Source organism: Mesoplodon mirus (genome assembly GCF_964341445.2).
Source record: "Mesoplodon mirus genome assembly, chromosome: 4".
NCBI classification, from domain to species: Eukaryota; Metazoa; Chordata; class Mammalia; order Artiodactyla; family Ziphiidae; genus Mesoplodon; species Mesoplodon mirus.
This window is the reverse complement of record NC_138979.1, coordinates 56,368,825-56,380,977: the sequence shown is the minus strand read 5'-3', so window position 1 is coordinate 56,380,977 and position 12,153 is coordinate 56,368,825. Positions and strand designations below refer to the sequence as shown.

At 51.7% G+C, this 12,153-nt stretch overlaps 1 protein-coding gene across 3 annotated transcripts in view; it reads left to right on the top strand.

The window, feature by feature from the left end:
* The first annotated feature begins 4,106 nt into the window (after nucleotides 1–4,106).
* Nucleotides 4,107–12,153, top strand: part of MEGF11 (multiple EGF like domains 11) — a 236,521-nt gene continuing 228,474 nt past the window's right edge. For all 3 annotated transcript variants that reach the window (XM_082617509.1, XM_082617508.1, XM_082617507.1), the window contains exons 1-2: nucleotides 4,107–4,258; nucleotides 8,943–9,044. In XM_082617509.1, the coding sequence (XP_082473635.1) occupies nucleotides 4,122–4,258; nucleotides 8,943–9,044 (239 nt within the window). In that variant the 5' untranslated portion in view covers nucleotides 4,107–4,121. The remainder of the gene's footprint in view (nucleotides 4,259–8,942; nucleotides 9,045–12,153) is intronic.

The window sequence follows — 12,153 nt, the reverse complement described above, 5'->3', positions numbered from 1 at the left end:
TTTCTAAAACACCCCCCAAAGTTTCCCATGTTGCCCGCTTCTGCTCCGCAGGGCACACCCTCCTGGACCCTCCAGCACCGCCTGCACGTTCCTGCCTCCAGTCGCTTGCTTATGCAGTAGTTCCCCTGGATGCCGTTTATTTGCGCTCCCCTTTGCATATTCTGTGCGCCTTAAGTCCCATCCCCTCCACCAAGTTTTCCATAGGCCTCCAGGGGGACTTAACCGCTTGCTGCTTTCATCTCCGCAAATGGGCTGCAGCTGACTCGTGTTCTTTCTTTGTGTCCTGGAAGCACAGCCCAGGGCTGGGCAGGTGGCGCTCCAGGAGTTTGATTAGTTCAGGCCCTGCCAGGTGTGCAGAGTGACTACACCTGTGGGCAGGTGTGAGCCTCACCTCCAGTCCAGCAGGTGTAAAGCAGCCATACCCCCAGTCAGGAAAGAAATTTCTCCACCTCTGGAACGTCACTCCCTTCCTCTGCTTCTTACTATGCAGGGAGCATGGGCCAGAGGGGAGGGAACCGGCTGATCTACTTACATGCTCTCTTCCTCTGAAGTGAAACCAGGGGCATTTTCTTACTTACTTACTTACTTACTTACTTACTTACTTACTTACTTACTTATTTATTTATTTATTTATTTATTTATTTATTTATTTTGCGGTACGCGGGCCTCTCACTGTTGCAGCCTCACCCGTTGCGGAGCACAGGCTCCGGGTGCGCAGGCTCAGCGGCCATGGCTCACGGGCCCAGCCGCTCCGCGGCATGTGGGATCCTCCCAGACCAGGGCACGAACCCGTGTCCCCTGCATCGGCAGGCGGACTCAACCACCGCGTCACCAGGAAGGCCCTATTTAATTATTAATGCCCCAAATCAGATGGTGACTGCTGTGTTAACCTCTGTTACTCCGAATAGAGTTGGTCTAATAACCACCGCGGCGGGATTGATTTTCCCTCAGTCATCTCATAAGTATATGTCTTTGGGATCTGTCCTCAGAGAGAGAGAGCCCGGGGAAGCCCCATTAAAGTTAATGACTATGAGTTGCTCCCAGGTGGGGATGGCTCCTTTCTGGCTGCTCTTCACTCCACCTCAGTGAAGTGTCGGAGACAAGTAGAAACACATTTTCTAAAATCAGTTCCCAAAAGGAACTGAGTGTCAACAGACTAGGACTTGACCCCAGCCTCAAAGCATTTACGGACGCATCGGAAAGATGAAGTCAACCTGCTGGGAAGGATGTCAGGGCAAGATGGGAGGTGATGAGTGCTGGACCGGCTGGCCGGGCTGGAAGCTACATGAGTGTAATGTGCCGGCATGCGGTAGGTGCCAAGCCCTGCAGGGAGGGGGAGCGGGGCTGGGGCCTGAGCTGGACCTGGCGTGGCAGGTGTTTGGATGTGCAGAGTTGAGAAAGAAGGGCATTGAGGGCAGGGGAGCCGTGTGAGCAAGGCTTGTCAGTGAGAAAGAGCAGGAGATGGGGCCAGCCTGACTGGGGAGGAGGGATGGGTGATAAGGTTGCATCTTTTAGACTGGCCGCTTCAAAGAAAAAGTCTGAGGGCTGAGGGGGTCCTAGGGGAGTCACCTCTTCCACCCACAGGCTGACATCTTTCTCCCCCCACCACACCACCACAGAGGTGGACTTGGCCTCAGATGGCGAACTTTGTGAATGCTGGTGACAGGGCTGATCGAGGCTTGGGTGTGAGTCCTGGGGAGCATCCCCTGCTTGGTAGCCTTGACACACACACAGTAACGGAGGAGTGAGGCCTCAGACTGTGTAAATGCCACCTGGCTGGCGGTGTCCTGTGCTCCCGCATCCATTTCCACCTCCTGTGTGCTTATCCACACACCTGTTACCCTCTCTGTGCCCTGGTGCCCAGGTATCTCACTGCCCAGTGGGAGTCAGCCAAACTGTCCTGTCCAGATCTGACTCAGAGAGAAAGGTTTTCACAAAGATTTCAACAGATCTCCCAAATTATAGCCGCGATCCTAGTTACCTCCATCTGCCATCCCTCTTCCATCACAAGGATTAAAAGGGGCCAGAGGCACAATCTCCCCTAGTCCAGGTGGCCTCACCCTTTGATATTCTAAGCTTCATAAGTTTGAAGATGTGGCCAGGGGGGTCCTCTCGGGAGAATGCTGGAGATTACAGAAGCGGCCAAAGTAACGAGACAGGGCCGTGGAGAGAATCCAGATGAGGCATTCTCTGCAGTTTGCGTTCAGACTTTATGCCTTTCAGCGCGCCCGTCCCTTCGTTTATTTCGTTACTTGATTTATTTGATGTCTGATCAGCCCAACCCTCACCTGGAAGAAGATGCCCATCCTCCAAACTCAATGCCATGTCTTGGACAGGCTCTTTCTCCTCCCAAAGGTGAAGGTCACGCCTTCTCTTTGAGGAGAATGTGTTGAAATGACCGGCAGCCCTAGTGCTGCGTAGGGTTCAGTGAGTGCGGCGCCCTCTGTCCAGGTGCTCGTGGGGCCTCGGAGGCCTGGGGGCCGGTGGGGTGGGTGTATGGGGGAGTTAGGAGCGGCTGTGGCTTGCAACTCCCAGACTGCAAATTGTGCAGAAGCACCAGAATCACTTTTCTCTTTCTTAACCGATTTTCAGAATCCATTTAGCCAGATTATTTCCAGATCTCAGAGAGAAAAACCTCATTAATCATCATTTGGACCCCCATGGTTACACAGAATTTGTGACAATTTGTTTATCTTTGAAGGAGCTGCTAAGAAAGAGTTTAACAAGGAAATTATTGGGGCTGGGAGGGGAGAGTTTAACCTTTCACGAAGGCAGGCGCTCCATTTAGCTTCCCTCTGAGTACAAATGGGGGCGTGTGCAACATCCATGTTACTCTTCCTTGTCTCCAAGAAGGGTGAGTGCTTCTCATCGGTAAACTCCAGGTCAACAGACTAGAAATCCTCAACCATTTCAATCCTGGGGACCCCTTTCCAATGTCGAAAGAGTTTCTATACCATCGCTGCCCCCAGTTGTTAGAAGCTGCTTTTTTTTTTTTAATGTGGCTGATTGAGAATAAAAGGTCCTTTGAATTCAGTAAAGCTTTTAAGCAAATCACGATCGCATCTGTGAACACGTGAAATATATAGTGCGATCTTTCTGAGTCATAGTGTTTGTTCAGTCTGTAGCTGATGTTTCAGCACATATGAATTGCAGGTCCCCTGAGGCTGGCTCTGGGGCACCCTGCACCCTCACCAGGTGGGAACCCTTGGGCAGTTCTCTAAGGCTGTAGGACCACGGAGTCCTGGACAGGAAGGAGCCTCGGAGGTCATTTCAGCTGCTCCCACCTTAATGGTTCTCTGCATCTATGAGGAGCCCTTTGTTGGGGAATCCTCAGTTCAAGGACCAAGGGGCTTGGTAGCTGTGTAGGCCCACTTAACCCCTGACTCAGGCTGTCACTTCAGGGGCCAGGATCAAACTCTACAAGCTGATTCCTCAAAGCCCCTTACCAGGCTATCCAAGCCCTTCGCCCCCAGTTTGGTATGATGTGCAGAGATGCGTCACCCTGGGTGTCAGTGGCTGATAGCCCATGGGAACAAGAAAAGCAAGGGCCAGCCTTCTGGGTGGCTTGTTGGACCAGAGCTGCTAAGAAGGGTTTTCTCAGCTTACCTGTCCCCAGGGCCATACCAGACACCTTTTTTCTCTGTCTTCATTGAAGGAGGGAGTAGAGAGAGGAAGTGAATTGGCAAAGCACATCAAAGATGAGGGAGAAGGAACAGGGGGAGGGTGTTGTCCTTAAGGTAGAAGATCAGGGGTTCTTGGTCCAAGGATGGCCTCAGGGGCCTGAGGGCACCCTGAAATCACAGCCAAATGTCGTGCGTATGTGCATTTTGTGGGGGAGAAGGTCTGTAACTTTCATTAGATTCTCAAAGCAGGCCATGAACCAAAGAACTTTCAGAAGCTCTGGCCTAACATTTCAACGTTTCCCTGACTCAGCCTTCCCACTGCCCGGTTACTCAGAAGTGGTGAAGTGTTAACGGTGTTAGTCAAAGCCTGCAAGTGTGAAATATCAGCTGCTCATTACACGATGACGATGGGAAACTTTGCAGCTTAGCGAGCCTCTTCCGCCGCTTCATGCGAGGAGCCATGGCCCCAAACAGATGCCTGGGAAGACGGTCTGATTAATGACGCTGCCTCCTTTGTTCTCCCGCGCAGGGCCCAGGATGGTGCTCTCAGTGACAGGGCTCCTTGTCTGCTCCCTCCTGCAAACCGTCCTCTCCCTCAACCCCGAGGACCCCAACGTGTGCAGCCACTGGGAGAGGTAAGATGCGGTTCTTGGACAGCCAGGCACTCCCTCGGGGCCTCACCCTGGGCTTGGCACTGTTGGGACAAAAGCAGAGGCAGGAGGTACGGAAGCTGTCCACCAAGCGCCTGCAGTCCAGCTGGGGACACAGCACAGATGCTGAAAGGTGGGCCAAAGCTGTGTAGATTCTGTCTGAGACTCAGTGCTCTGGGGGTCAGGGTGGGGGCGTTGAGTGACAGACAACGTGAATGATGCAGTCTGGTAGTTGACAGTATTCCTCCCTGCATTTGCACTTACAGCCATTTTACAGATGAGGAAGTAGAGGCCCAGCGAGGCTCAGTGCCCATCCCCAGACAGGCGGGGTGCAGTGAGAGACTGTGGTCCAGATGAGTTGTTCTCCAATGCCACGATGCCTTCCTGGTCTCCCAGGACTGGCAATGATGCAGCAGCTCAGATGTGCGGGGCAGCCAGCAGCCTGCCCCGAGCAGGGTAGGTGAGGGGGCCCTGCTGCTTCTGATCTGGTGGGGTTAGAGAGGGCTGACAGGGGAAGGGCAGCTGCATTCTGGCTGCAGCACTAGGTCCAGGGGGAACAGGCCGGGGCTCTGCAGATGGCCTGACTTTGAAGCACAAGGTGAAAGTATCGATTTTGGTGAGCAGAAAGACAGTGACCAGAGACCCAATCAGGAAAAACCAAATTATACCCTGGAATTGATTGGCCATGCTGACCAGGATGATTCTGTCACTTAGATGTTAATAAATCAAATGAATAAAATTAAGATGAGGGCCTGATGGGGGAAGCGGATGGTGGAGGAGGGCAGGTGAGTGGGGAGGGTGAACGCCCCAGCCCCACGGCAGGGAAAGTCCCCTTACCCAGGGCCTGGCAGGACTGGCTGGGAGGCAGAGGGATGGTGCCCACACCAGCATAGTCTCCAGTGACCGGGTGCTCCACGAGGGGTCCCGACAGAGTCGAGGCTGGAGCAGAAGGCAGCGTTGCCGCCAGCGTGCTCCTTTTTGGTGAAGTGGGAAGAGCACGAGATCAGTGATGAGACCTTGGCTCGCACCAGTCTGGAGTTTTCCATCTGTTAGCCCTGTGACTTTGGGGATGTCTCTGAACCACTCGGAGCCTACCTCTGCCTCTGTAAAGTGGGGGGAATTATTACCCCTGCCACACAGGCTTGTTGGATGATCAGGGTACCAGTTTCAGGAAAGGGCTTTGAGGACCATGAAGCTCAATTATTGTCTTTTCTTGTTGACAACTCCAGCTTTGCAGGAACAGTTATCACAGACGTTACTGCACATCAGGCACCCTGAAGTGCGGGTGAAAAGCAGATTCTCTTGGGTCCTCTCTGCAGAGACTCCGATTCCGTAGGTCTGGGGTAGAGCCTAGGCATATGCAGTTTTCATAAGCTTTCCACATGATTCTGTGGTGATCCAGGCCCCTTACCTCTTCTAGTTTTGGTGAATGTAAACCTTTATTTCCCAGTGGGTGAGGGAGAAAGCAGGTGACTTCCACATTAGTCTTTGGTTTGCAGACTTCAGTCTCAGCAATCCCCATCTCATCCACCTTTCCCAGCTGGGACTCCGTTGCTTTCTGCCGAAATCTGTGCTGTATCCCTGCTTCTGGAACGCCTCCTTCCTGTCTGCTCACCTCTGCCTTTCCCAGTGCCTCCAACCTCTCCTCCAGGAAGCCTTCCCTGATGGTAGGGCCCACCCTGACTTCCCTTTTCTCTGAGCGCCATTTGCACCGGTGGATCAGTTCAAACTTAAACCAAGCTCACTAATTTTCTAAACCTGCCCGACATGAATACATTTGGAATGTGGAAATATTCTGATCCGAACCTGCACTGAGCCAGTGTTTCAGGCTGTTCGGGCTATCAGCTGAAGTTACTGCTTTGATGGGAGGACAAGGAGAGACTCCAGCAGCTAAGAGGAGGTCTGGGGCTTCTCCTGCCCCTAGGGAGGAGGTCTTGTGTGATGCCCTGTGCCACCAGGCACCTCCTTCTTCTTGGCTCTTCCAACTGAGCTCCATTGCCGTCTACATGTGGATGAGTCTAGTCTGTGTCATTCCAGAAACACACCCTGGTCCCCGGAGACCGCTTAGGGAGAATTCCCCAGCTGGATTAGTGCTTCTGGCAGGCTCCTCGTTAATTATGCCCCTCCACCATAAAACCCAGCAGAAAGACCTCCCCTGGCTAGCAAAGCCCAGCTTTACAAGATTAATCTGGCCCCTCGTTAGCATGTTGGCAAATGAGCGGGTTAAACCACCCAGCTATGAAACCAGGGGCACACGCTTCACCCGGGGACTTGGAGTTGGTTCAAGTTCTGGTTGCCTGACTCGCTTGGCTCAGGGCACCCCTGCAGAGCTGGATCTGTTCCCCATGACACCCTCCTCACCGTCTCTGTTGGGCTGATGCCCTTTCTCTGAGCACCCACTGTCCCTGTCTGTGCTAGAAGGGATGCCTGATTCCCCCAGGTGCTTAACAAAGGCAGGGAGTCTGGTCTGTGTGTGGTCTTGCTCCCCATCCCGCATTATGGTCAGGGAAGAACTATCCCTCAGCACCTGGCAAGGAGGTGTGTCACTGCCAGTCATATAATGATGATGGCCAGCATCTATTAGACACTGACAGTGTACCTGTTAAGCATTTTATGTGTATTATCTTGTGTTGAGCATTTTACCTGTGTTATCTTGCTTTACCTTCCCACCACTCTGAGAGATAGATACTATCACTGCCATCCTAATCCTTGCAATAATGATATGAAGTCCCTGGTAATATTTATCATAGGTTTACAGGTAAGGAAATGGAAGCTTATACCAGCTAAGTATTATATCTAAGGACAGGCTGCTAACAAGTGACAGGCTTCAAACTTGACCCAGAGCCCCTGTACTCTTATCCTGCCTCTAAGTGACAGACTCAGTAAAGATGCAGGAGCCCAGGGTCATAGATTTTCAGAGTTGGAAGGGGCTTTGGGACACCAGGGGCAGGTGTCGAGCTCAGTTTCTCCAAGCCTGGAGATGAAATGGGTTCAGGCCATGTCTGCATAGACATGTGCCTCTGATGCACATCTCTGATGTGTCGGCTGGTGGAGGCTCAGCAAGGACCCTTCTCACATCCTCCGTGCTTCAGAGAAACAGAATTTCCCACCACCCTGAGTACATGTGCATTGCTGACTGCTCCTGGCTTCCTCTTTCTGAATTCTAGACCTTTGACATTTCTGGCAGCAGAGAGCCTGCTAGAGACCCACTCGGGGGGCTGGCCTGCCCCAGCCCCCCTGCAAGTAAACCGACAATTTTCTCAGGCAAAGCAGACGGGATTTTATAGCCTGGACCTGGCCATCTGGCCCAAGTGAGTGAGCCTTCTGGGGAAAAACACTGAATAATACCAACTGACATAAAAATTAATCCCTAAAATTTTAGCTGAGGTCCTCTCCCAGCCTGCATAGGAAGTGTGAGTCCTCACTTTACACCCTGGCTTGACTGCCTTTTCATACCTCTCCTGCCAGCATGGGCAGGTGGAAAGGCTTATTTTGATGAAGCTGGGAGCTGCTTCCCTGTGGCTTCTACCCCCTGGTCCAGGTTTACAGTTAACAGGCAGGTAACAAGATACCACTTCGATCAGGAGGTCTGGGGGCATGTCCTCGTTGCATCCCCAGCTATACTAGAGACATAATAAAGCAGAGGGTAATGGGTGACCTTGGGGAAGTCACTTAACGTCTCAGATGCTCAGTTCCCTCATCTGTAAAATGAGAATAACAATGCCACCACCTACCTTATAAGATTGTGTGAGGGGACTTCCCTGGTGGTGCAGTGGTTAAGAATCCGCCTGCCAATGCAGGGGACACAGGTTCGAGCCCTGGTCCAGGAACATCCCACACGCCACGGAGCAACTAAGCCCGCGTGCCGCAACTACTGAGCCTGCGCTCTAGAGCCCGTGAACCACAACTACTGAGCCCGCGAGCCACAACTACTGAAGCCCGGTTGCCTAGAGCCTGTGCTCCACAACAAGAGAAGCCACCACCATGAGAAGCCTGCACACTGCAACAAAGAGTAGCCCCTGCTCGCCACAACTAGAGAAAAGCCCACGTGCAGCAATGAAGATCCAACACAGCCAAAACATAATAATAATAATGAGAAATTTAAAAAAAAGATTGTGTGAGGATTAAGAGGGCTTAAAACATTTAACACAGGGCGTTCAAATATTAACAGTTACTGGTACCAGCTGTGTGGCCTGGACAAGCTGCCTCTAAGCCTTCATTTCTTCATCTGTAAAATGGGACCACTTATTTCATAGAGTTGCTGCAAAGATCAGCTTCCATGCATGTGCTCTGAAGACCATAAAGATCTGAACAAACATTAAGTATTTTAAAACTTGCTAGCTTTGGGCCTTCCAGAGCCACATAGAATAAATGGAAACCCTCCTTTATTCATTCTCTGTTAAATGAACAAACGAACCAGAACTTCGGAAAGTGAGCTGGGCCACAGGGCAGTAAGGGGTGTGTCCTGGACCTAGCCTGGAGTCAGGGAGGTTTGAATGCGGAGAGTACCCAGGGCAGGAGGAGAAGAGTGGGGTTGGGGTGGGGGGGTTGGAGCCCCTGGACACTTGGCTGTGGGGCCTGGCTCCCCTGGGGAGGGAGACCCCATCCTGAATATCAGCTCTGCCTCCCAAGTGCTGACCACAGCTTCCATCTCCTGTCTGGTTCTCAGCTATGCCGTGACCGTCCAGGAATCGTACGCACACCCCTTTGATCAGATCTACTACACGCGATGCACAGACATCCTCAACTGGTTCAAGTGTACCAGGCACCGGTGAGTACCTCTCTCAGATGGTGAGTGGGGGGAAAGAGGCAGGCCCTCAGGCTCACCTTCCTACCCACCTAGCAGATGGAGTCAGTGCACCGCCTGCATCCCCTCGGTACCCACTCTTGGTATTCACGGGAGAGGCTCTGCTGAGGGCTTCTTTGTAGTCAGAGCAGCTTATGGGCAGGGCAGGCTAGAAGTGCTAGAGAATTACTGCCCTTGGAGGGCATCCCTCACCCACTGACAGATGGGGAGTTAGTGGAAAAATATGCCAGCTTCCTTACCCTTAGGGTAAGAAGTTCCTTACCCAACTCTGAGGCATGTTCTGCACATATCTGTGGTCCCCAGTGGGATGGAACCTCGGTCACCCACAGCAGGGAGCTGCTCAAAAGTGCACCCTGAATTGGCTGCCTTTACTTTCCTGTCTCATTTTACTACACCCTTCCCAGTGCTTCTTAGGATCAGCTCCCAGAAAATCTGCTACTTGCTTTTGAATCCTTGCCTCAGGGTCTGCTTCTGGGGGAAATCCAACCTCAGAGGGCCCCTGTCAGAGCACATGTAGCCCCGTGCAGCGTACCCGGCTTGGAGAACAGGGTGCAGGCTATATAGTCCAGCACTTCTTGGCGCCGTGGCCAGGCTGCCCATGGGAAGCACTCCATCTGAACAACTGCACGTGGGAATTCTGCTTCCTTGTCTGCAGTCCTCCTGGAAATCATGCCATGCCCTCATGGCACCAGGGAGACAGGAGAGGAAGGAAGAGAAAACATGTTTTCTTGGATGACCCTGCGCAAGTCACTCTATTTTGGGACTCCCTGTGTACTCATCAAACGTGTAATGATCCTTGCCCTACCTACCTGCAGGGTCAGGGATGTGCCAATACTGTGAAAAGAGCAGGGGAAAGTGGGGGAAAGTGAGGTATTAGGTACAGGCAAGGTAGCTTTGTTATTTGAGGGGTGAAAATTCAGCAGATGAAGGGTCAGTGAGGGAGTGAGAGAGAGGCTACCTGGTAGGCCCGTTTCCTAGTTTCTGAGCATCTGTATTGTTTCCAGATTTTTTTGCTTCCTCTTTGTGGGCCTGGTCACTCTTCGAGGTTATGCAGGAATCATGGTGGACAGAAATGTGGATGGGGAAACTTGCTCTATGCTGGAAGGCCAAAGTCCTGGTTTTCTTTGCAGGTTTTGCTAGTAACTTGTGAAACACTGAGCATAGATATAATAGCTGCTTTAAAATCCTTGTCTGCTAATTCCAACATCTGGGTCATCTCAGGGTTGGTCTTCCTTGATTGCTTCTTACAGAGGTACAATCTTCTAGTTTCTTTAATGTGTCTAGTAGTTTTGAATTGTATTCTGGACGTTATGAACAACAGAGACTGTAGAGACTGAATTCTCTTGTGTTCCTCCAGATTTGTTATTGTTGTTGTTTGCTTGTTTGTTTTAGCAGCCAATTCACTTGGTTAAACTCAGTTTCCAAACTCTGAAAGTTCATATTTTCAGGCTTTGCTGGACTGCTTGGAACCTGCCCTGTACACGTGTAATTCAGGGGCCAGAAGTTTGGGCAGAGATTTTACAAAGAATATGGGGCTTCCTCCTTGTGGCTCTCTTCTTTCTAGGGTTTCTCTTGTCACTTTCTAGTTGCTGGGTCTACCCTCAGCTTGTCCTGTGGTTCTTCAGACCAGTAAGGCTGTGTGTCCTCTATCTGAATTTTAGCATCTGGAATATTATTGACTGGGGCCTGCCCTTGGGCTCACCTTTCCTGGTGTCATTCCCTTCCTCGAAGTGTCTACTTCCCTCCAGCATCTGCCTTTGTTCTCTCTCTAGTGCTTTTCAGGTAGTTGTTTTTTATATTTTCCTCAGATTGCAGAGTTGTTTGCAGGAGGGTTGATCTGATAGGAACGACTCAGCCATTACTGCATCCCCTTAACCTCCCCTAGTTGACCAAGTTAGCTGCCTGTGGCCCTGGTCGAAGGCAGAGGCGGAAAGAAAAGTCCTGCTCCCTCCATGACTCTGTCAGGCCCTGTGCCAGAGCCAAGTTTGCTCTGAGGAGTGGCATTTTGGGTACTTGGAGGCTGGCGCTGCCGTCCATCACCACTGGGGAAGGGTAAGTGAGTGGCTGCTTATTAAAACAGGCTGCATTCCTGGAACATGAAGTGTTTTGCTGAATTATTGAGTCGCTTTGCAGCTTTCCTGATGACCCAGAGTGAGCGTCCTGACAGCAGCACCATCCGTCTCCTTCAGTGTGGAATGGCTTGTTTGAATGCAGCATCCTTCTGATAGCAGCCTGGCCCCTGGCCCCTTCCCTCTCCTTCCAGAGGAAAGGAGCCAGCAAGGATGGGAAGGTAGAAGCAGTGGGGGACATCTTTCTCCAGGGAGGCTTTAATGATTCTGAGACCACCTCTCCACTGGAAGGGCTTGGGGATAACTGTGGTGGAAGGCATGGATTGAGTGACTTCTTAGTCAACCCTGAGTCATTCTTTATCTCGGAGGCTTATACAACTCCTGAAATTGCCGGGAGCTGCCTTCCTGTACCGGGGAAGTAGCTTCACTTAGAGGCTCGCTTACTCTTCCCTTATGTATTTTTGACAAAGTAGAATGACCTTAGTTTGTGACATTCCCAAATATCACAGATTTCCCTGGAGTCCTGCACTGTCATTTGTCATAAAGGGAGGGCTGTAAGCACTGGTAGGGTTGGCCCAGCCTGTGCTGTAGGACTCCCTGCCCAAGTTGGCCTGACCCTCCAGGGAAAGCAGGCTATAGGCATCTCCAGTGACTGGACCCTGTGGCTCTGCCCCCCAACGAGGGTTCCACAGGGCAGGCTCCTCTGGGGTGCTGGTGGGGAAGTGAAAGAGCTCTGGCTTCAAGGCCCGAGGACTTGGGTTGAGTCCAAGTTACACCTTGACCTTGGGAAGTTACTTCCTCTCTCTGGTCTTTAATGGCCACTTCAGATCTCCATTTTGACCTTATGTGTGAGGAGGGGGCTTTGCCTGTCAGTACCCAATTCTGACTCCCTCCTTAGGACTCTGTCCTCACACCATTCATTCCCTTGTCCTACTGCTTCATGATGGCCATCCCATTAGCCCAGAAAGCCACTCCTTGGGAACTGGCACAGGGCAGTAGGTTAA